Raw genomic sequence first — 25,801 nt, 5'->3', positions numbered from 1 at the left:
CGCATTATCATAAAGTGCTAATTTGATTAATGCTTATGGGAGATGAGCAGATGTTTAATTCCTGTTCATAGCTGTAAGTAAACAGAAGAAAAAAATTCCTGTTCACAGCTGAAATAAACAGACGATAATACCTGTTTTTTTTTTATGTAAACCATTTTTGTGTACAATGTAATAAGTAAACAGATGCTAATTCCTGTTTTTATTGTAAACCGTTTCATATATAATGTGTAATTAAATAGATGTGTAATTCCTATTAGTCACATGTTATGAAACCCGTGTAATTTTCCGCATGCAACAGAGCGCAAAATACTCGTGATTCCAAAAAAAAAAAATCTGCTGAATCACGCCACTGACCGACACTAGAGGGCAGCCTCTAGGTGTGTGGCAGTTCTCAAATTACGCGCCCCCACCAACGTCATCCTGCGTGAGCGTCGCCTCCCACTGACGTCAGCCTGCGCGAGCACAATTACGCCCTCTGGTGGCGTTCTAAGATAATACCTGCTTTCAATTTCTTTTTCTCTCTGCATTCATTTTCTCTCTCAAATACTTAACTGCATTCAAAGCTTAGCTTATGCTGATATTATTTGGAGTTAGACAATTCTCTTTGCTATTTTTGACTGTCACACTTTAAGTTAAGTTCGAAAAAAAAAAAAAGGAAAATTTTTCGAATTAAAGCTTAGACTTGATTCACTCAGCTATTGATGGTCCACCCAGTCCTAGTCTGCATGGAAGTGCTTTATTGCTACCCTTTTCGTTTGATTATTTTTATAAGCAATACTAATAACTTCAGTGTTATTGTAAGGATTATAGGAAGTCATTCTGAATTTCAGTTTAATTAATTTTAGTATTGATACATCACTGTCATCATTCTAATTTTCTTTCCTTCCTTATTTTTATTATTTTGAACCTCCCCTTGCATGCTTAGTTGAATTTCAATTCTAGGTTATTCTGATAAATCACCATCAGTTATCATAATTTCCCTTTTGTTGTATCACTATTTTAGTAAAGCCTTTGCCTCGGACTCCTGCATACATATTTACTCAATTTGATGAAACCAGAAAGCCTTAATTTACATTAAGTCTAACATCTTAATCCCTTATTGTGTATCTATTGGCAGGACTCAGTCAGTGTTTATAGGCTTAGGCCTCTTTATTTTTATTTTATAACACTCCCCGTGTTATTGTTTGTGACATTTCATTGCAGACCAATTCACTTCCTTGTGTTGTGTTTCCCTTTGATCTTCCCTACCTTCAACTTTGTTTTTATTTTAATTTTTCTCCATTTCTGTTGTGATTTGTTTCTCTCATTTCACTTACAGACAGAACCTAAGAGAGACCCCAGGAAAGCGAATAGAGTAACGATCAGAGCCGGCGTCATTAGACGACCCCCACACAGCAAAATTCCCAGTGTTAAATTAACACTGCTCAGAGTTTATATGAGTCCACACTCAGAGTGTTATAATTAACACTGAAGCAGTGTTAAAGTTAATGAGATAATTAAGTGATGAATTGATTAATTGAGTGATGATTGAGCATTATTGAAGACATATGATGTTAATAAGCAGAATCACTGAAGGAGAAAATATTTTTTTAATGGTCACCATTATGGTGATGGGTGTTTAGTTTAGTTGGACTCTTGACCCTTACTTTATTAACTTTAGATTTTGTTTGGCTGATGTAATTCGATTATAACAGCCAGATCAACAAAGAGAAAAGGTGTTATGCGGTGTTGGTTATGTTTTAATATAATCATTATTTCACAATCATTTAACCTGAATCACTGAACTCATATAGTGCCTAATTTTTGAATTATATATACTTTATTAATTATAGCAGCCCTGTCCTTGAAAAGCATAATATTTTTTAACTTTTACAATGTAATCCAAATAATTTCCCCCCAATTTTTTTTTTTTTTTGACACAGACATCAAGAATCAGCCTGTGAATCTCAACAATGGTGACAATAATAAAGCATGTTGCAGTGCATTCTGGGTACCACCAATCAAAACTCATTCATGGCTCCCATCATGCATTGCTGCATGAATAAATAATGAGCTTATGTTCAGAGTTGATCTGTTTGTCACCATTGTTGAGATTCATACGCTAATTCCTGATGTCTGTGTGTGCCTGAAAAGAACACTTTTTAAGATTTTTTTTTTTTTTTCGTAATTGATTTGATCATTTGGTTTTCATTGAAAAGGCTAAAAATGGCATGCTCGACAAGGACAGTGCTGCTATAATCCATTAGGGAAACTTAACTCAGAAATTTTACTCTCAATGAGTTCAGTGATTCAGGCCAACTACTGATTATGTTAAAACACAACCAACACCATCAGATCACCTTTTCTCTTTGCTCATCTGGCTGTTATAACTGAATTACAGCAGCCAAACAAAATCTAAAGTTAATAAAGTAAGGGTCAAGAGTCCAACTAAACCAAACACCCATCACCATAATGGTGACCCTTTAAAAAAATTATTTTCTCCTTCAGTGATTCTGCTTGTTAACATCAGATGTCTTCAATAATGGTCAATCATCACTCAATTAATCAATTAATCACTTAATTATCTCATTTACTTTAACACTGCTTCAGTGTTAATTATAACACTCTGAGTGTGGACTCATATAAACTCTGAGCAGTGTTAATTTAACACTGGGGATTTTGCTGTGTATGATATGAACTTGATTTAAATACATAAATAATGCTCTTAGATACATATTTTATAACTAATAGTTAAGTTTATTGAATATTTCGTCCTTTAACACATTTTGATACTATATTATTCACACATTTAATATCTATACACCCTCAATTTGGTGAATCCCTTCTTCCCTACTATCCCATTTTCAAGCTGAATCCATGTTAAACTACAGCATTTTGTCACTCAAATGTTTCCCTTTATTAATTTATTTTATTTTTTCATTTTGAGGTAGATTTCAGTAGATGGCGAGATATGGCGAATACAGAAAGAACAAGGAAATGATACATCAGCTTGCTGTTCGGTCATTGTTTTACTCATCCTCAATTTGAAATTAATTTATGCATTAAATAAAAAAAAAATGTTCAATGATTTACTAAAGATTATTAGAATTCATGTAGTTAATATTCAGCAGATTAAAATAAAACTGCTTCTACGGGGCCATAACGTAAGATACAAGGTAAGGGAGCCTTTTTTGTGTTTCTTTAGAAATAAATAATGGACAAATGGAGTCTTTAAACGACTCAGATGTAAAGTTATTCGCTGTCAAAGTGACGCCAAAATGAATGGAAGTCAATGGAACGCTAACAGCAGGTGATGGTCTGCTAATCAATGGCGGCCCCGGGGAAGCTTCGGTTTCCGGCTGATGGATTACCCCCTTGGTTATTCAGCTGTTGTGATATCCGATGTCCATGTAAGGGATTTCCTGTGAACCTGTGGACTTTCTGCGTGAGGGCGCCCTCTGGCTTCCATTATGAATGAAACCGAAATTGCATCAAAGTGTTTAGAGCTCCATATTGCTAACATCGTCTCATTTTGGGTAAAAATAGAAAAATAATACAAAAGTACTTTGTACCATAGTAACTTCAGTGTTTTTTTTTTTTTTTTGTTGTTGTTTTTTTCACATAATTTTTCAGAACTTCAACTTGTACTCAAGTAAATTATTTCTTAAGTAGCCATTTACTTAAGTAAATATATATATACATTTTTTTTTTTTTTTTTTTTTTTTGTACTCTTTCCACCACATATATGTTGCTTTGGTTCTTCGCCTAAGTATTATGATCATGTTTTTCTGTCTTTTTAGTGTAGTTTTTTTATAAACCTATGTCGGTATTTCATGTAAGTCTGCCAGTGAGTGTGTATTCTGTCTGCATCTTTGTGCCCATGTATTATTGTGTGTTAAACTCTATAAACTGTATAAAAACCCTGAATAAAAGTGTGCTATATCATGTATATAAGACATCACTATGGAAACCAAAGTTTCCAAAGCACAGACATGAACACGATAATAGTTATTATATAAAGAACCAAGAAGGTCACATCTATGATTCTTGCCACTCTGGTCCAGGACAGTTTTTTTCGTTGGTTTCGTCGAGTTGCAGCCCAACTCTCTACACTATGAGACTCTTCATTCTGATCTTTAACTGAGTCTGGAGGATTCTGCTGGTCTCTTACACTGCCTGTGAGAGGGAAAAAAAGCAAAGCACAGGTCCAGATAAATTCTTTTTTGTCTGCATAATCATATACATGATTTTTTATTATTTTTTTTTTTTTTTTTTTTGATGGGGAATCTTCTTATAGAAATATAAATTATTTTCACATGTGGTTTTGGGGTGGCTTGTTTAATATCTGATTGCATGGTTTTATATTTGCTAATTTCAGACTTCAAATGCTATTTTCATCCATCCATCCATGTTATATATATTTTTTTTCATGGAGTCTAATTTACTCAAAGATTCGTTTTATTTGCATTTCTTTGCAAAAGTACCAAGCGACAAAGCAAACAAATCTTAAACTTAATTTCACAACTAAACCTTAATTTGTGAAGAAAAAGTATAAAATACATGAAAATGTTCCTCATAATCAGATGCAGTGTCAACTCTTACCATCTTGTCCAGTAACAGCAGCTGTAGTTTCCACTGATCTCTTCTCAGCACCTCTAGCCATCAGAAAATTCACAAAGAAGGTCTCCAGCAAGCCGATGCCAATTAGACAGAAAACCGCACAGCAGAAAACCCCTGTGAAAGACAGCAAACTATCACCATTCTTGTAGTTTGTGTGTGTCTGTAATGCTGTAGTTGAAAACCTTTTGTGCACTAAATATTTTTTTAAATCCGGCATAATATTTGATTACCACAACACTCATGCTGTCGAATCACATAGGTACTATTATGAATAACATAAAATTAATAATACTTTTTTTTCTCCATTTTAATTATAACATTAGATTGAATAATCAGTGATTCAGCCCAGTTCATGATGATTATGTGAACATCACTAACTAGACAACATCACCTAATCACATTTAGTCTTGGGCTATATTTACCATAACTAATGTGCTGTAAAAACATTTTAGATAGTCAAGGGTCAAGAGCCTAACTAAAGCAAACACTGATCTCCATCATGGTGACTTCAAACAAAACTATTATTTTCAATAAAATAAAAATGACTGAAATAAAGGCAGTCTGGGCTGTGTTTTACAAAAGCATCTTAATCCTAAGTTGATTGTAGAGACCATTGTTGGCAATTGTTGTTATGATCAACTTAGGCTTATGATGCTTTTGAAAAACGCAGCCCTGGTTAGTAATAAGTGAAGCTGGTAAAGATGTTTGTGGAGATGTTTAATCCTCCTCTGCTGAGATCTTCACAGATTGAATGTCTTTTCTCTTCAGTTGATTTCATCTAATGCCCAGTACACATTATACGATTTTGGCCTGTCCCAGACGAAGGATGGCCATTCATGGCGATTTCTGTGGTTGTGGCTCTTAAACGGTGGTCCTATATGCCGTACAGTGAGAGAGGTTCAAAGACGGCCGTTGTCACGGTCTTGCGACCAAAGATTGCCTGCGATCATTTTCTGACAGTGTCAGAGATTTAGCATGATCATCGTGTTTTTGCTGCTACGACCTATGTCTACTGACTAGCCAATAAAAATACAACATGAAATGGCGAATTGATCAACACAACATGCCGCTAAAACTTAAAACTACTGACTTCAATCTCCATTTGCGAGATTGGCACCTCTTGAGTTCACCTCTTTTCCCTAGCCATGACCCCGTCCATATTCTCCTCTTTCGCTTCCTCCTCTTTTTTTCAGCGCACATAAAAACCACAGTTGCCCAAGTGCGATTCATCTTGCTCTATTTGTTTACCACTAGCGCATGCTGATGACGTTTTATTCTTCTATACTGTCTTGCATCGTAGTCAACGATTGAATAGGTGCCATCATTGTACAGTCTACATACGTCGTACCCAAGTTTTTAGATCCATGTCGTACATTTGTGTCCGTGTGATTTGTAATGATCTTATAGGATTGCTGAAATCGGATAGTCTGTAGCAGGGACTGTAGCAACTGGAAGTCAGTTGTAGTTTCTGTTCTTGTTGTTTCTCTTTCCATTCTGCTTGTTAACAGCAGGTGTTCATCATTAACCCAGCTAACAGATTTTTGTTATAAAAATGTCCTCCAAACATTTAGGGCCCTATTTTATTAACGATCTAAGCGCATGGTCTAAAGCCTAAGTCAAGTTCACTTAGGGCATGTCCGAATCCACTATTTCTAGTTTAACGACGGGGAAAATGGTCGACGTGCCCGGCGCATGGTCTAAAAGGGTTGTCCCTATTCTCCTAATGAGTAATGGGTGTGTTTTGGGATTTACGTGCATTAAAAAACAATCAGAGTCTCATCTCCCATTCCCTTTAAATGCCAGGTGCGCTCGCGCCATGGCAGATTCGCTATTTACATGGAGGAATTTGATAGTGGAAAGACCGAACTCCAGAGCGCAAACGGATCTGCTCGTGCGCGAGGTAAAAGTGCGGAAGCAGACCATTTACGGGACAAGACGGATTTCACCATATCTTTATGTACACAATAATAATCTTTTACATTGTAATCCTTTTATTTTAAATATTTGGCATGTATGTGCGCTGCTGTGCGTCCCTGTGTGTGTAATAAGCAGAGTGTACGCACATTGTGGATAGACGCACATTACTAATGCACCCTTAAAATAACAAAAAAAAATATTGCGCCATTGACTTTAGACCAGGACTTTAGACCAGGTTGGTCAATGGCTCAGTCTATTTCTGTTCCTCAAAATAGCAACGCGCCAACAATGCACACACCTCGTTTTCAGACCAGCTGGCCGCACAAATGCATTTGCTTTTTAAACAACGTGTTGCAGGACGTGAAAATGATAACTGCGTCAGGCTGAAACTAGCAAAAAACACTTGCATTGCGCTTGGCCCTGCATTTATTTGCGCCGGGTGTAAGATAGGGCCCCGAGTGTTGGTTCTGGGAACATAAAAAATGTCCAGTTTTCTTGACCTTAGAAGAACGTGTTTGAGAATTAAATCCTTAAAATCTCAACTATATTTCAGTTTAAGGGAATATTCTAAGTTTAATGCATATTGTTTGATTGCTGTGACTTCATTTGAGATTCAATTAAAAATGAACCTAAATTAAGTAATATTAAATAATCAGGTCTATAGACTCACCAATCAGAGGGATGTTTTCAGCCGTAGAGGGAAGTGTGCTATAAAGAATCAGCAGCATCACAGAAATAGACAGCAGCAAAGTCACTTTAAAGCTCACTTTGTCTGATCCACTTGTGTCAATGAAGAAGGCGATCACATCCAGCACGAGGAAGAAAAATACAGGTATTATAATGTTGATGACATACAGTAGAGGTCTCCTTTTTATGGTGATCTGCCATGAAGAGAGAGAGAGAGAGAGAGAGAGAGAGAGAGAGAGAGAGAGAGAGAGAGAGAGAGAGAGAGAGAGAGAGAGAGAGAGAGTGACATTAGCATCATGATGGACTTTAACATAGAGAACACTAAGAGACATTTGGCAGACGCTTTTATCCAAAGCGACTTAAAGTGCGCTTATTACAGGGACAATTCCCCTGGAGCAACATGGAGTAAACTCAGTTTAAACCAGTTCAGTGGTTTAACCCACTATACCACCATTCACCATAACTGAAATAGGGGTGGGTGGTATACCAGTTTAAAAGAACAAACAGTAGGATCTCTTATTACCAATAATGATTGAATTAGAGAGCTCTCTTCATAATTGTTACTAGTAAGAATTGAATTAAAGTGCTACATGTATTGTGATACATTGTTAAATTAAACTCGTATGGTGATTATATGAACTTGGTCATATTGCCTATCACTTAATACAAAATTCATTTCATTTAAATATTAATGGTGACAAAGATTTGTGTTTGGTTAGAACAAAATTTGTCATTTTATGGTAACACTTTACAATAAGGTATCATTTGTTAACATTAACGTATTAACATGAACAAACAATGAGCAATTCACTAATTACAGTTTTTATGAACAATAACAATATTCCCTACATTACTCCACTAATATAGTCCACTTGTAGGAGTGAATGAAAACAAATGAGTCAATTCGGACACTGGGTGCACTTGAAGGGCTGCCGCGTATGCATACACAGCAAAATCTCCAGTGTTAAATTAACACTCCTCAGTGTTTATATGTGTCCACACTACAGAGTGTTAAAATTAACACTGAAGCAGTGTTGAAGTTGATGAGATAATTAAGTTAACACTGAAGCAGTGTTGAAGTTAATGCAATAATTAAGTGATTAATTAAGTGATGATTGGCCATTAGTGGTGACACCTGATGATAACAAGCAGAATCATTGACGGAAAGAGAAAAAACAATAACAGAAAAAAGAGAAACACAAGAACTACAACTGACTTCCAGTCATTACACATTGTTGCACTTATTACCAGTTTGACTTTATTTCTGTCATACATCGACAAAAGTTCTTGAGATTCAACAGAAGTTTAGACGGTAATATTTTATGGAATTTTTCTTTTCAAGTTACCATTATGGTGGTCAGTGTTTGCTTTAGTTGGGCTCTTGACTCTTTTCATTTTTTAATATTAGTTTTTTTCTGGTTGCTTCAACTCTGTGTTTATAAAGCACATTTGTTACTGCAAGAGAAAACATGACCTGCTCACAATATGTTTTGATGATAATGACATTATCATCATGTAGTGACCTGATTCACTGATGCCATTCAGAGTCTAAATCTTTGACTATATGCTTGATGTCTTGTTTTAGTATTGGTGGTTGTAGCTCTGAGATTCTACCGTTTGAGATCCAACAGCAATATGAAAAATTTTGAAAATACTTTGAGCAAAGAAGTTATTGTGTTTAAACGCACAGACATCAAGAATCAGCATATGAATCTCAACAATGCTGACAATAAACAAACTAGTGACAAACAGATCAACTCTGAACATCACAAAACAAGCTACTAAAGTCAGAACAAAACAATAGCAAAATAAAAGCCAACAGAAAAAACAATGAAAATTACAGGACAATTCAGCTGCATAATTTATTCATGCTGCAATGCATGATGTCAGCCAGGGATGCGTTCTGATTGGTGGCTCCCATCATGCACTGCAACATTAAGCATTTGTTTGATTGTCACCATTGTTGAGATTCATATGTAGATTCTTGATGTCAGTGTGTGATTTTAAATCTTTCAAATCTTTAAAACATTGCTGGAAGTAACTACTGCAGTGAAAAATTAATAAAACAATTAGATAATCAGTTTATAATGCTGGGTGCCATCAATGAATCAGGTCACTAGTAATTTCATCATCGAAATATAACCAGGGCTGCATTTCCAAAAGCATCTTAAGCCTAACTTAATCGCAGACCAACTGCAATAAATGGTCTATACGACCAAATTAAGCTTGCGATATTTTCAGGAAACACAACCAAAGTCACAGTTTCTCTTCCCACAACACATATGCTCTATAAGCACAGAGTTGGAGCAGCCAGAGAAATACTAATGTTAAAAAGTAAAGGGTCAAGAGCCCAACTAAAGCAACCACTGGTCACCATAATGGTGACATGAAACGAAACATTCCATAAAACATTACCATCTAAACTTCTGTTAAATCTAAATAAGACCGTGTGTAGATGTATGACAGAAATAAAGTCAAACTGGTAAAATAATAAGTGCTATAATGGCTCGAAGTCAGTAGTTCTTGTGTTTCTCTTTTTTCTGTTCTTGTTTCACTTTCCTTCAGTGAGTCTGCTTGTTATCATCAGGTGTCACCACTAATGGCCAATCATCACTTAATTAATCACTTAATTATCTCATTAACTTCAACACTGCTTCAGTGTTAACTTAATTATTGCATTAACTTCAACACTGCTTCAGTGTTAATTTTTAACACTCTGTAGTGTGGACACATATAAACACTGAGGAGTGTTAATTTAACACTGGGGATTTTGCTGTGTATGTTGTCCCCCATCTCAAATCAAGCCGTTCGATCATAGTCTGCGCGTACCGGCGCGGTCATTGTTGATACGCTGCTGGAGCACTGTCTATGAGCAGAATGGCGTCTAAGCGATTGTGGTGTTCTGTTCTTGGGTGTAATAAGGAACACAGCAGTCAATTTGATGTTACTAAATCTGAACCGCTGAAGACGCAGTGGCTGAGTTTGTTTCTTTACAAACAAGTAGGGGTGTAACGGTACATGTATTCGTACCGGACCGTTTCGGTACAGGGCTTTCGGTATGGTGCACATGTGCACCGAATGACCGAATGCAATATTTTGTGTGCGGAACATAGGTACATTTTCGTGTTTCCACACGAACATATTAAGTGGCGGAAGTCTCCGCGTTCAGCGCAAATCCCCATACTGTCTATGGCAAATCCCGCCCTGCAGCTGATTCTAAAGTTTTACCCGTCGTCACTGTAACCTAAACCAATGAAATCGACTGCAGAGCGAAAAAAAAAAAAAAAAAAAAAAAATCAAACACCGCGCGCTGTACAACAATATACACGGCACGATTTAGCCCAGCCTCTCGCTAGCTAGCGTCATGGCCAATGCAGACAAGCCCATAGACAGTATGGACAAGCCGGATCTTGAAGAGCCACCCTTTACACTTTGGAAAAGTTATATATATATTTTTTAAATATGAGCAGGCCTACAAGCTGGGATTGGTAATGCTGCACTGTAATCATAGTTATTTATTTATATTTTTCATTATATTTTATTATGTGATATTTGTTTGAGACTGAGAGTATTTTATTTAGTGGAGAACTTTGCAGCAGTATTTTATTTCTTATTCTTTTTTTATTTTATATATATTTTATTATATTTTATTAAAAAGTGTTTAAAAAAGTGTAAACAAATTGTTAAAAAAAGTTTATAGTAATAAACAACCTGCAGCTTAATGTTTGCATTTCTTTCCCTTACTGTACCGAAAATGAACCAAACCGTGACTTTAAAACCGAGGTACGTACCGAACCGTGATTTTTGTGTACCGTTACATCCCTACAAACTAGGGCTGTGCGATATATATCGCGATATTGTTATGCGCATCTCGTCAGTAAAGCCGGTTCCTTGATTAGTAGTAAATCGCCATCACCTGCTTTCAGATGGAGCGGCATTTAGGGCTGAGGAGATAATTAAGTGATTAATTTAGTGATGATTGAGCATTATTGAAGACACCTGATGTTAACAAGCAGAATCACTGAAGGAGAAAATCACAAATTGTAAGTTACCATTAAGGTGATGGGTGTTTGCTTTAGTTGGGCTCTAGACCATTATATGTTTACTTTAATATTTACTGTTGTTTGTCTGCTGTTATTGATTTATAACAGTTAAATGAACAAAGTAAAATGTTATCTTATAGTGTTGGTTATGTTTTGACATAATCATGCTGTGATCTGAAAAAGGAAACTTATTGAGATAGTTTGGTTTAACTTGTTAACAGCAGTTTAGTGAATCTTCAACCTATGATTATCAGTATTTTACTTATAATTCTAAATATTTAATAAACATTGTTCTGATCAAAAGACATTCAAATAAATTCATTTAAAACACAGACATCAATAATCAGCCTGTGAATCTCAACAATGGTGACAATAATAAAGCATGTTGCAGTGGCTACCACCAATCACAACTCATTAATGGCTCCCATCATGCATTGCGGTATGAATAAATTATGATCTGAATTGTCTATGAATATTCTGCTCCTCACCATTGTTGAGATGCATAGACTGAATCTTGACATCTGTGTGTGCCTAAAAGAAAGAATTTTTTTTTTTTTAAACAACTTTTAAGAAATCCTTTATATTATATAAAAAATGCTGGGCATTTAAGCAGATTCACTAACCAACAACATAAATCGAAGTCAGAAAGAAGGATTTTAATGAGTTCAGTGATCAAGTTCAAATGATGATTGTCATAATATAACCAACACCATCAGATCACTTTTTTCTTTGTTTAACTGGTGATTATAATTCAGAAACAACAGACAAACAAAATCTAAAGTTAATAATATATGGGTCAAGAGTCCATCTAAAGCAACCATTGATCGTCATAACGGTAACTTACAATTTGTGATTTTCTCCTTCAGTGATTCTGCTTGTTATCATCAGGTGTCTTCAATAATGTTCAATCATCACTAAATTAATCACTTAATTATATCATTAACTTAAACACTCTTGAGTGTGGACTCATACACTCCCAGGAGTGTTAATTTAACACTGGAGTTTTTGCTGTGTACAACGAGCCGTAGTTAACTTACAAGCTGAGCCATATCGTATTAATTATCGCTGGCGATACGTCCGTGATATTAATGCGATATGGCTCAGCTTGTCAGTTAACTACGGCTCTTTGTAGTAAATGCCGCTTCATCTGAAAGCAGGTGATGGTGATTTACTACTAATCAAGGAACCGGCTTTACTGACGAGATGCGCATAACAATCTCACGATATATATCGCACAGCCCTACTACAAACGAGGGTCAGTAAAGCTGGTTTTGCTAAGAAGCTGCTCCTGATAAAAAGGATCGGTACCAACTATTCGTGTTCCTGCTGCACCTCCAGAAGAAGAAGTGAGTGTAACGTTTTATTAACCTTTATATTAATATTTATATTAATCTTTGCAAATCGCTTGCACGCTTCACAATGAATGCGGCTGTTTACACTCAGGGTACATTACAGCATGTTTTCTATGTACGACGTTCTCAATATAATTCATAATCCCACGTTTATAATGAACAACGCGTTATGGTTATTGTGTTATTATTACAAACGTGTACGCACAGAACAGAGGGGCGGGGTGAGCAAAGCTCATTATCATTTAAAGACACATGCAAAAAGCTGAAAACAGAGTTGTTTTTGACCAGGTAAAATGAGTGTTTTCTTACAATACTAATGAGAATTTTTAATTAAAGTATATTACAAACTTTTAATTTAGACCCTAAAGAATCATATTAGCTTGTACAAAAATGACATTATATGACCCCTTTAAAGGATTTATCTTGAACTCTGTCATGGAAACTAACATGTGTAAACCTTAATTAAACAATTTAATAATCAATTAAAAAGGAATTTATACCTGTATTATATTACACTGTTGCCTGTACAGCTGCGGTGCCATCTTCTGGTCAGACGCGGGAATTAATTAGGCCCGTGACTCTTATTGTGCATTATGGGTATTCTCTAGACATATTCCCTGCGTCCCAATGTGCATAATATCCGCCCTATCTGCCCTAAATAGTATTGACAATTACTAATGTCACATACTATTTAGGATGGGTAGTATGCACATTGGGACGCAGGCATTCTCTAGAGTCTAGACTACTGTTATTGCGGTGCATTGTGGGATTTAATGTGTACTCGATAACGTCCACTATGATTTCTGACACCACTACAAATGGCTGTCCCCTCAAATAGTGCTCTATTTAAGGGTATGGGGGAGATTTCATTCACAGCCAAACACTTGATATTCCTAAACAAATCGGCTGTTTGAACTAAATAAATGACTGAATGACTCATTAAGACAGTGAATCTGTGTATCTTGATTGATTAATGTCTCATCCAGTCAGCAAAATATACCAACCTTTTCTGTTTTCAATGACTTGTCATTGTGTTATTTTGTTTTTAGTCTTGTCATTGTAGTTTTAGTAAAGACACTGTGTTTACAATTTGTTGTTTTGTTTTTGGATTTGTAATTGTAATTTTGTTTTCATTATTGTGATTTGTTTTGCACTTCTCGGCCACCATGAAAATGTAATATCCTTAAAATATTTGTATCAATATGAATGATTTATTCCAAACATATTTAGCATGCTGTAAAAGGGTCTATTAATAAATAATGTAATGCTGATAGATGTACACGCATATTCACATCTTCCATGCAACATCTGTGCGCCTTCTGGTGTGTGAACCATATTATTAAAGTATATACTCTCTTAATTTATAAGATATTTGATGCACCTGCCTTTTTAAGAGTTAAAATAATTTATAATTTAATTTTGACACTAGTTGTTCTTTTTTTGTTTTGTTCTTTTTTTTTTTATTATTAAATATTGGTTTATATTTCATACCCAGTACTCTGTACCTGATATATCAGCTGATTAATGTAAAACTCTCCAACATCACCATCAATGGTAGCATTACTGCTATTTATACTGACGAGATCCCACTCTCCCTGGGCCTGAAAGAGTTCCTTCGACTTGAAGGTTGCCCACTTTGCATCAGTTAATGTGTCAAGTATAATCTCCTGATCTGTGGGAACAGACATTAAATATTTTAGTATTTCATATTAAACTCAAATATATCTTTCATACGTGTGTGTTTGTCTAAACTGATTAATGTGTTTCAGATGTACCTGAATACGCTGTAGACTGAAGTGTTATACTGCAGATTTGGGTGTCGAAGGGAAACCTGTAGAGATCCATCTTACAGGCCGTGGTCAGAGCTATAACATCAGTTGAGACTGTAAAGCCATCACTGAATAACTGCACATATGGAGACTCCTTTGTTCCAAAATCTGTCTTGATGCTAAATGGATAAATTAACACTGATTATTAAAGACATGATGATTGGTATTCAAATCAAATGTATTTGCAAATTTGCGAACTACTGAGGGGGTGTCATGTCAGGGGTGTACACTACAATCCTGCTCCTATGCACACTTCAATATGCCCAACAAACACAGATTAATGTGTTTTACATGGCGGGATAAATCGGGGGGAAAATCGATCGATTTATGCTTAAGCTTATAACTTGACTCCAATAAAGGAAAACGGGTGAATGCGTTTACAGGACCACATGCATTATCAGTTTATTCAGCAAAATCAAGTTAAGAATGTAGAAAGCAGAAATGAACTGAGCTTTCAGCATCTGTCACTGCATTAATGGCACATACTCTCAGAGACGATGATGGATAATGCTATATCAACTATCTTAATTTACTGACTTAATATTTCTCTTGTGGACCTACATTAATAACAGTGAAAATATTTCTTGTTAAACGCCTGTCTGTGTTTGAAACTGCTTTTGATTTTCACAGATGGCAGATTTGTGCTGCATGTGTTCGTGAACTGAAGACTGTTATTAGACCTATAATTTTAGTCATATTATTATTATTTATTAACTTTTAATTGTATTGCTTTTAGTGTCATTCAATGTTTTGTTAATGTGCTACGGAAACAAAATGTTGGCGTACAACGATGCCGTTTTCACCTATAGGCTCAAACAACAACTGTATTAGAATGATGTGTCTGTTATAACAAGCACTCTTGACAATTTTACATTTATTTAAAAATGAATATATCACCTTGAATATATCACCTTGCAATTCAATTTTGAGGTGGGAAGTAGTTTTGTAGTCGGTTTTAAAAACATTTTCATTGAGGACTCCTTATACGCTCGTGTCGGTGATGTCGCAAGTGTGGTTATGCACAACCCTAGTCTGAAACCTAAAATAAACCTTATGTGGTAGAAAACACTGAATAGTTGTGATATATGACAGCGCTGAGCTGTTCACATGATGCACTAAACATTCTAATCACACCGGTGTGATCGTACGCTCCAGGGACCAGCCAAGGCTTATCTCACAGGCTGTTTTATGTGCAGTATGAACAAAGCCTTTGAATCGGTTTTATAATTTCCTGTCATTTCCGTTGTCATACTATTAACTTTATTCTCTCCATCATTTTTAAATCTTTCTGACCTATCATTAAAAGGTAAAAACAACCAAAATAAAAGGTTCTGGCAGAAGTATTTTTTATACCTTTCCATTATATTAATGTCTGGAATCCAAAACAAATTTTTAGGAGCTGCATATAATGTGATTCCACAATATTGGTCAGGTTTCCACGTCAAATTGGAATTTGGCCAACCCTGGAAAATTAGATGAAGTTCAGAGTGATTATAAGACAGATATTGCACAGTAAATTCTCCAGTGTTGAATTAACACCGTTCTGTGTTCTTATGGGAACCATAAGCTGGGTGTTAAAGTAACATGAAGCAGTGTTACGGTACTGATCCACTTGTCCGACACGACTGTCGCATGGTGTCGTGACGCCTCGCCACATTTGTACGTTGATGAGCGTTTACCGCTATGGGTGTGGTTTTGACCGAGCGGGAAATGTTGCTATTAGAACAGAGGACCTGCGAGAGACTTCCCCCGTCTCCATATGCTCTACTTCTATTGGATAGTCGCGTCGCGTTCAACGGAATTCATTTGCATAAAGATGTGCATCGGCCAGCTTTTTGACGTGCAGCATTTTTCCAAATGAAGCGCCGCCTTCCCGGAATGTTTTGTGGGCGCGTCAAAGTCGCTTGACGTCACCCATAGGAATATAGTGGAGTGCGGCGCGACAGAAGTGTCGTACGGACAAGTGGATCAGTACCGTTAGAGTTAATGAGATACTTAAGTGATTAATTGAGTGATGATTGTTTGATTATTGAAGACACCTGATGATAATAAGCAGAATCACTGAAGAAAAGAGAAACACAAGAACTACAACTGACTTCAACCACAGCCTTAGATGAAATCAACTGTAGATAAAGGACATTAAGGGTGCTTTCACACTGGCAGTTTAGTTTGGAACGGGGCACGGTTCGCATGAAAAATCGCTAATGTGAACGCTGTCATGTGGACCCGGGTGCGCACTGGGGTACCGAACCCGAGACTACCTGGAGGAGGAACCGTGCTGCGGTTCGAGTGAAAGTGAAAGCAACACGGACTCGGGTGCGCACTTGTTCAGGTTAGAAAAGTGACCTGCCCATGCGTTTTAGCTGATTATTATGTATTTAGTTAAATAAAACGCATGTAAGGGATGATAGTGCTGATGATTTACATTGGATACGAGTGTGAGCCTGCAGTGTATTCGCGCATAGCATGTGGAATCAGGACAACAAATTAATGGAAATCCACTGTCTCCTCAAAAGAGTTTGTTTGCAAGCAGCAGAAAACCACCTTATGTGACACACACACACAGTAAACCTGTGTTGTTCACTCAGCTGCGCATAATAGCACCAAATTAATAAAAAACACAATATATTGACTCGCGTTCTGTTTTCTATCATGCGCCGTGCACGCTTGCGATGACGTAAGATGCACGCAAACGCACCAGGGTTCGATAGGATCAAGTTGAGTGTGAAACCAGACCAACGCTGCGGGGGGCGCCGGGAACAAACGCGCTCGGGCCCGGACCGCAGCAAACAAGCCAGTGTGAAAGCCGCCTAAATCTCCTATTACAAACCAGACTGACGTTATTTCTGCCATTCATCTACAGAAGTTCTTTTTGAGAATTAACAGAGGTTTAGATGTTGATGATTTATTAAAAATGTTTAGTCTCCATTATGGTGAGCAGTGTTTCATTTAGTTGGGTAGTTTGACTTTTTTTTTTTTTTTTTTTTGATCAGTTTTTGGTTTTTGTAGGAATGTATAACAAAACACATAAATTGTTGCAAATGAAGCCATAAACGAAACTGATCATGAGATATAGTTATTATCATAATGTTTTTTTTTTTTTTTTTTTTTTTTTTACATTTTGAAATACAATTGGGGGATTTTTTTAGATGCACACATACATCAAACACACATACATTCAGAATGAGTTATCTGTGGCAAGAAATTATTGCTGGTGAACATTTATTAACAATGAATAAAAGAAATTGTCAGAAATGAATTTAATCAACATTTCTTCTTTATGATGATAACTATCTCACCTGGTCAGTTTTGTTTATGGCTTCCTTTGCAACAATGTATGTGCTTTGTTAAACACTTACAAAAACAACAAACTGATTTAAAGAAACAATGATCACCATAATGGTGACCAAATGTTTTCAATAAATCATCAACGGTCTAAACCTTAATGTTAATTCTCAGAAAGAACTTCTGTAGATGAATGGCAGAAATAACGTCAATCTGGTTTGTAAGAGATTTAATGTATTTTATCTACAGTTGATTTCATCTAAAGCTGTGTCTGGAAGTCAGTTGTAGTTCTTGTGTTTCTCTTTCCTTCAGTGATTCTGCTTATTATCATCAGGTGTCTTCAATAATCAAACAATCATCACTCAGTTAATCACTTAAAGGAGAACTCCGGTCAATTTTAACATTGAGCTCATTTTTTTGTACATTTGGAGTGCTGTCAATACAGAGAACAACAACAAAAATCGGTGTTGCCTACACCGAGTTATTCTATTTTTAAAATTTGCACCCTGTTGACTTCAATGGGGCAAGTACTAAACCTGCTTTTAGCCTCTTAACATCCTTGATGTGTCATTACAAGTGCACAGAAAATGTGAGTGATTCCTTCAGAGTGAACACGAGTGAATCTGACTGCAGTAGATGTGAAAGAAATGTATAAAAATGATGTTATTTAAGCCAGCGCAAATACCTGTGTTTACATCCTGTTTTCGGGTGAAGTCCAAAGTAGTCGATTGCCGAGTTCACGCGCGTGATCATAGGTACTAAACCTATGTGCGTGAACTCGGCAATCGACTACTTTGGACTTCAACCGAAAACAGGATGTAAACACAGGTATTTGCGCTGGCTTAAATAACATCATTTTTATACATTTCTTTCACATCTACTGCAGTCAGACTCACTCGTGTTCACTCTGAAGGAATCACTCACATTTTCTGTGCACTTGTAATGACACATCAAGGATGTTAAGAGGCTAAAAGCAGGTTTAGTACTTGCCCCATTGAAGTCAACAGGGTGCAAATTTTAAAAATAGAATAACTCGGTGTAGGCAACACCGATTTTTGTTGTTGTTCTCTGTATTGACAGCATTCCAAATGTACAAAAAAATGAGCTCAATGTTAAAATTGACCGGAGTTCTCCTTTAAGTATCTCATTAACTCTAACACTGCTTCAGTGTTGCTATAACACCCTGCTGGGTGTTCCCATATGAACACAGGGCGGTGTTCATTCAACACCAGGGAATTTACTGTGTGTATGCTTGAAAATCAAATGAAACCTCTAATCACAAAAATTCTGTAAATTGAGTAACACTTTGTGAGATAAGAATGAAATAGGTTTTTAAAACACTTACAGTTATCATTTTGATCTGTGTCGAGATGCTCTGGGCTTTTTCATTCTGTAGATAAAAAAGAAGTGTTGAGAGATGACACTACAACTTGATATCCCATAATGTCCTGAATCATGCTGGACACATACCACATTTGTGATGGAGGTCACATATAGGTCCACAGAAATGATGGCAGGGTCGAAGTATATGACGTCTTCAGGGTCGTCGTGGAATGTCAAGGGCGACATTCTAGTATTCTGAGAGTAATTCTCGGTCAAGCTGAGACGATCAAAAAGTCTCTTTTTAGCTTGAGCTGTTTCTGCTTTGCTGCAGTTTTCAGCATCAGACTCCTGTCCTGTGCATGTGAGACATTCAGTAACACAGCTGAATATATTCTCCAAGCACACAGTCAAAAAGAATTTCATGTTTAAACATTCGTCTTTCTACATTTAACATTCTATGTCTCTTAGTGATGTTACATTTGACACTTAAGCTTCAAAGCGCGTATCGAGTACGCAGCGCAATTTCTCATGAAGCTCCGTGCCACAGCGAAACACGTGATCAACGAAAAACGAAGCCTCACTTTCTTTCCAGTCACGTGAATGCTTCACTTTGTGTGCCAGAATGTTTGAACCCACACTACTCTACAGGTTTTTGGAAGTTTAAGTCCATTTACTAACATTTATATATATATATATATATATATATATATATATATATATATATATAGCCTATGTTACATGATATTCTGACACCTAAACAGCATAGAAACCATAAAATAATTAGACCACCATTTACTTGCATCAAGCAACTCTGTTGGTATTTTTATAATTAGTGTTAATATAATTGTTACATTTAATTTATTCCCACACTTTAATATGTGAATTATATTATCAGAAAACTGAACATTTAGTGCAGTCAGGCTTTTATTTGTATTTAATGGATACACAGCAAAATCCCCAGTGTTAAATTAACACTCCTCAGTGTTTATATGTGTCCACACTACAGGGTGTTAAAAATTAACACTGAACAGTGTTGAAGTTAATGAGATAATTAAGTTAACATTGAAGCAGTGTTGAAGTTAATGAGATAATTAAGTGATTAATTAAGTGATGATTGGCCATTAGTGGTCAAACACCTCATGTTAATAAGCAGAATTATTGACGGAAAGAGAAAAAACTAACAGAAAAAAGAGAAACACAAGAACTACAACTGACTTCGAGTCATTACACATTGTTGCACTTATTATTACCAGTTGGACTTTATTTCTGTCATACATCGACAAAAGTTCTTGAGAGTCAACAGAAGTTTAGACGGTACTGTTTTATGGAATTTTTATTTTCAAGTTACCATTAAAGTGGTCAGTGTTTGCTTTAGTTGGGCTCTTGACACTTTTCATTTTTTAATATTAGTTTTTCTCAGGTTGCTACAATTCTGTGTTTATAAATCACATTTGTTACTGCAAGAGAAAACATGACCTGCTCACAGTATGTTTTGATGATAAAAACATTTTCATGTAGTGTCCCGATTCACTGATGTGAGAGTCTAAATTTTTGACTATATGCTCGATGGCTTGTTTTAGTATTGGTGATTGTAGCTCTGAGCTTCTACAGTTTGAGATCCAACAGCAATATGAAAAATTTTGAAAATACTTTAACAAAGAAGCTATTGTTTAAACACACAGACATCAAGAATCAGCATATGAGTCTCAACAATGGTGACAATAAACAAACTAGTGACGAACAGATCAACTCTGAACATCACAAAACAAGCTACTAAAGTCAGAACAAAACAATAGCAAAATAAAAGCCAACAGAAAAAACAATGAAAATTACAGGACAATTCAGCTGCATAATTTATTCATGCTGCAATGTATGATGTCAGCCAGGGATGCGTTCTGATTGGTGGCTCCCATCATGCATTGCAACATTAAGCATTTGTTTGATTGTCACCATTGTTGAGATTCATATGTAGATTCTTGATGTCAGTGTGTGAATTTAAATCCTTCAGATCTTTAAAACATTGCTGGAAGTAACTACTGTAGTGAAAAAATAATAAAATATTTAGATAATCAGTGTATAATGCTGGGTGACATCATTGAATCAGGTCACTAGTAATTTCATCATTGAAACATAACCAGGGCTGAATTTCCAAAAGTATCTTAAACTTAACTTGATCGCAGACCAACTGCAACATATGGTCTGTACGATTAAATTAGGCTTGTGATGCTTTCGGGAAACACTGCCCAAATCATAGTTTCTCTTGCCACAACACAAATGCTCTATAAGCACAGAGTTGGAGCAGCCAGAGAAATACTAATGTTAAAAAGTAAAGGGTCAAGAGCCCAACTAAAGCAACCACTGACCACCATAATGGTGACATGAAACGAAACATTCCATAAAACATTACCATCTAAACTTCTGTTAAATCTAAATAAGACCGTGTGTAGATGTATGACAGAAATAAAGTCAAACTGGTAAAATAATAAATGCAATAATGGTTCAAAGTCAGTAGTTCTTGTGTTTCTCTTTTTTCTGTTCTTGTTTCTCTTTCCTTCAGTGAGTCTGCTTGTTATCATCAGGTGTCACCACTAATGGCCAATCATCACTTAATGAATCACTTAATTATCGCATTAACTTCAACACTGCTTCAGTGTTAACTTAATTAACTCATTAACTTCAACACCGCTTCAGTGTTAATTTTTAACACCCTGTAGTGTGGACACATATAAACACTGAGGAGTGTTAATTTAACACTGGGGATTTTGCTGTGTACAACAACGGAGGTGAAATACGCTGCGCACTCGGGTTCAGAGGTGTATAGTCCAGGGGTCTTTAAATATGGAGTCATCTCAGCCTTAATAAGCCTGTTAACAAGCAGAATCACTGAAAGAAAGAAGAGAACAGAAAAAGAGACGAGCAGAAACACAAGAACTACAACTGACTTCAGACACAGCCTCAGATGAAATCAACTGGAAAGAAAAGAAGACATTAAATCTGTGAAGATCTCAGCAGAGGAGGATTAAACAACTCCACAAACAGCATTACCAGCTTCACTTATTACTAACCAGACTGACTTTATTTCTGTCAGACGTTTACAAAAGTTTTTGAGAATTAACAGAAGTTTAACTCTAATGTGTTTCATTTGAAGTCACCATAACAGTGATCAGTGTTTCCATTAGTTGGGCTCTTAACTCTTATTATATCTTTTGACTTTTTTGGCCGTTGTGACAGTGTGTTTGTCAAACACATTTGCAGTAGCAAAGAAAGCTAAAATGAAATGTGATCAGGTAATGATGGTTACCTGTTGATGATTTTAAAATCATCATGAAATAGCCTGAATCAATGATGTCATTTGTATTTAACAATTGTGGGTAACACATTATAATAACTCCACGCGGTTAATCATTAGTTAAGCATTAGTAAACAGTTAATTCATCATTTGTAAAGCATTATTAGACATTAATAAGCAGTATATAAATACAGCTATAAATGCTTTATTCTTGTTTTAAAAGCATATCTATAATGTGTTTAATAATTGTATTTTTATACTTTAACGATCAATTTATAATTTCTAAATGAATACAGCATTATTTACAAGGCGGTTATTTAGGAGTTGTCAGTGGTTCATAAGATCACTTAGATAGTGTGAGTAAATGATTAATAAACTATTTAAATGTACATTCATACATCTTATTATTCAGACATATAGTAATAGTTACTTGTGTGTTATGCTTTATTAACATGTATTTCTACTGTAATTCCGGGTTAATTCAGGTAGTTATAAAGCATTTAGTAGTGGTCAGTTATCTTTTTTTGTGAGCTCATCTAAAGTGAGGACTAGTTATGCCTTATAACACATTTATAAAGGAGATTTAAAGGCTCAGTTAAATATTTCTATGTTCTGTATCACTGTGTTGTGTTTCCTTTTTCTGTTTAGAAGATAACTGAGTCTTTAAATCTCCTTTATAAATGCTTTACAATGCATTAGTAAAAGTAAAAGTTCTCCTCAGTATTTTGTTCCAATCACATGGATTTGCTAATTCAGCCAGGAGACAGAACTAATTAGTGAAATCAGCTGACTGAGTTCATGGGTGGAATAAACATATGACAGGACTTATACTTTCTGACTCCTAGGCTATACCTTTACCTATGACTTCAAACAAAGCTTACATTCAATAAAACATCAACATGAATTAATGTTAAAACTCTGTTAATTCTTAATGAAAGCTTTTGTACACATATGACAGTAATAGTAATAGCCAGTCTGGTTAGTAATAAGTGAAGCTGGTAATGCTGTTTGTGGAGTTGTTTAATCCTCCTCTGCTGAGATCTTCACAGATTTTAAAGTCTTCTTTTATTTGCAGCTGATTTCATGTTGCGTGGCTTTAAGTCAGTTGTAGTTGTGTTTCATTTTCTGAGAGTGCAAGCATGATGCTGAACCAACATCACAATGTTACATTGATTTAATAGCCAATCATTACCATTGATTTTTTGATGAAAGTTCAACATTATTTCAGCATTAATTGCGGGTGCAACAGTGATGATGTTGATTCAATGCAGTTAACGTTGATGCATTAACATTGTTTCAATGGTTTCTAATACATTATTAACATTTCAAATTGAGAAAACAGCATTGGTTATATATTATTATTAATATATATTATTAAGATATTATTAACAGACATGAATTAACAATATGTATTAATTAATATTATAGATCAGTGTTTCCCAACCCTGTTCCTGGAGGCACACCATCAATACACAAGTACACATTGTTGAACTCTTCCTAATCAAACACACCCGATTCAGCTCATCAGTTCAGACCAGAACTATTTGGGTCAGATAAGGGAGACATCCAAAATGTGTAGAGTTGGTGTGCCTCCATGAGCAGGGTTGGGAAACACTGATCTAGATTAACAAGTGTTGTAAAAATTTTGTCATTTGTGATGTCTAATGCATTAACTGCTGTTGACAAATTGAACCTTATTGTAAAGTGTTAAGCAATATTTACTTACCCATTGAGACAAGACAAACTATTAGCCAGTGTAAGTGCATGGTCAATAAAAAAAATCCAAGTGTCTGAGATACTTCTCCTGTATAGGATGAGGATTCACTCTTGAACAGTCAATCATATGGTCATATTTATACACTGGGAGTGAGCAACGCATCCTCACACCCAATCATAGGCGGAGCCTGGTTATTTTCATTTTTGCCTCTCATGCCATTTACATTTTCTTTAAGACTTTTGGTTTGACTGTATTTTAATATAACCTTTAACACATTCTGTTAACTAAAAGTAACGTTGCACCTTCATGTCTACTAATTCTCAATAGAGTGTTATCACCATGAATAAAAAATTGTAAAAGCAGACGAAAGTAATAACAGTAAGGTAAATAAAATGAGAGGAGAACAAATAGGCATTTGGCTGCAGCACAGAAGTTCTTCCACCATATCATTATCACAAGGTTTAAATTTCTCTGTAAACATCACATTTATTGTTTAGTGACCATAACTATAAGATCAAGTAGCCCAGCCTTGGGGGCTTTGATGGGCTGTCATTTGGGCCCTTTGGGTGTTGTGCCTACCAAGTTACAAATGTATACACAAACTTTTACAGGTATGATCAGCCACACTGTGAAAAGTCGTTTCAGTAAGTCTGATATTACAGTATGGTTAAACATTTGAAAAAAATATGTTGACTTTTTTGGTTGTGGTTTTGAAAAAGCTGCAAATGGTAGACTTTTGAAATCGGAAAAAGTTTAATTCACCTTAAAACACTGCAGTTGTGTGTGTATCATGATTTTTATGACACATACTTGAAGCACTGCCCACTGCAACCAGTGGATTACCTGGAAATATGGGGCTTAAGTACCCATAAATGCCTTACGATGGATATTTATCTGTCAAACTTGACAGATAAATTTCCCAAAGCCATTGCTGGTGTGACTCAGGTTGTAGAGACATTAGTTCTCGTGTGTTCAGATTCTGTGTGAGACAAAAAGAAAGAAAAAAGCTGGAGAGCACTCTGAGAATGAAGAGGAGCCAATTAAACACACTGACCCAATTGGACCTCCAGGTACCTATATTATCACAACTGATGAAGATAGACGCGAGGATGAATCAGCACAAAGCATGCAGACGCCAAGTTCTTCAAACAATAAGCGATGTGGAAGATTTCCTGTCTAATCTTCCTGCTTTCCTATCCATCCCATAATACACCCCATTCTGAAGCGGTTGAATGACTTTAAAACTAGATCAATGTTTTCCAAAGGAGTTTGACTTTCAGTGGAAACAAGGTATGGATATTTACAGACTGTAAGCTGGAGAAACTGGAAAAACTGGAAGAGAAGATGACTCTCTGAGAAAACAAAGGAAATTAACATTTGAACTCTCTCTCTCGGAAATAGCATTCCCATCACACTGAGTTGATCACCCAAGTATTGTCTTAATTTACATCTCATTCCCCATCTCTCCTCTCCACATGTTGAAATCCACCCAAAAATCTATATGGTTTAACGTGAACAATCATCATTACATTTATGCAGATGCTTTTATCCAAAGTGACTTACATTGCATTTCAAGGAACATTTACATTCTTATCAGTTCTTGCTTTCCCAGGAATTGAACCTGTGACCTTGGTATTGCAAGCACCAACGCCCTACTGTTTGAGCTACAGGAAAGCTCATATTCGTAAAACACTATACTTGTTTGGTATCATTTGAAATGTCTCAATGCGACTGGTACAAAGTAAACTAAAGGGTAATAA

At 35.9% G+C, this 25,801-nt stretch overlaps 2 protein-coding genes across 2 annotated transcripts in view; one reads left to right on the top strand and one right to left on the bottom strand.

Annotated features, from left to right (window-relative positions):
* The window catches only part of myadml2 (myeloid associated differentiation marker like 2), a 235,087-nt gene that overhangs the window by 81,153 nt on the left and 128,133 nt on the right, over window positions 1-25,801 (top strand). The window lies entirely within an intron of this gene.
* Window positions 2,756-24,143, bottom strand: LOC307160356 (5-hydroxytryptamine receptor 3A-like). Its single transcript, XM_079874411.1, has 9 exons — window positions 24,051-24,143; window positions 19,183-19,388; window positions 19,058-19,102; window positions 15,781-15,890; window positions 14,374-14,546; window positions 14,104-14,270; window positions 7,187-7,397; window positions 4,582-4,713; window positions 2,756-4,155 (listed from the first exon to the last, which is right to left on the bottom strand). The coding sequence occupies exons 1-9, from the start codon at window positions 24,088-24,090 to the stop codon at window positions 3,941-3,943; spliced, it is 1,299 nt and encodes a 432-aa protein (XP_079730537.1). The 5' UTR covers window positions 24,091-24,143; the 3' UTR covers window positions 2,756-3,940.

This window comes from Squalius cephalus (assembly GCF_949319135.1).
Source record: "Squalius cephalus genome assembly, chromosome: 1".
Lineage (NCBI taxonomy): Eukaryota > Metazoa > Chordata > Actinopteri > Cypriniformes > Leuciscidae > Squalius > Squalius cephalus.
Note: the sequence above shows the minus strand (reverse complement) of the source record. Positions and strands in the feature narration are given on the sequence as shown.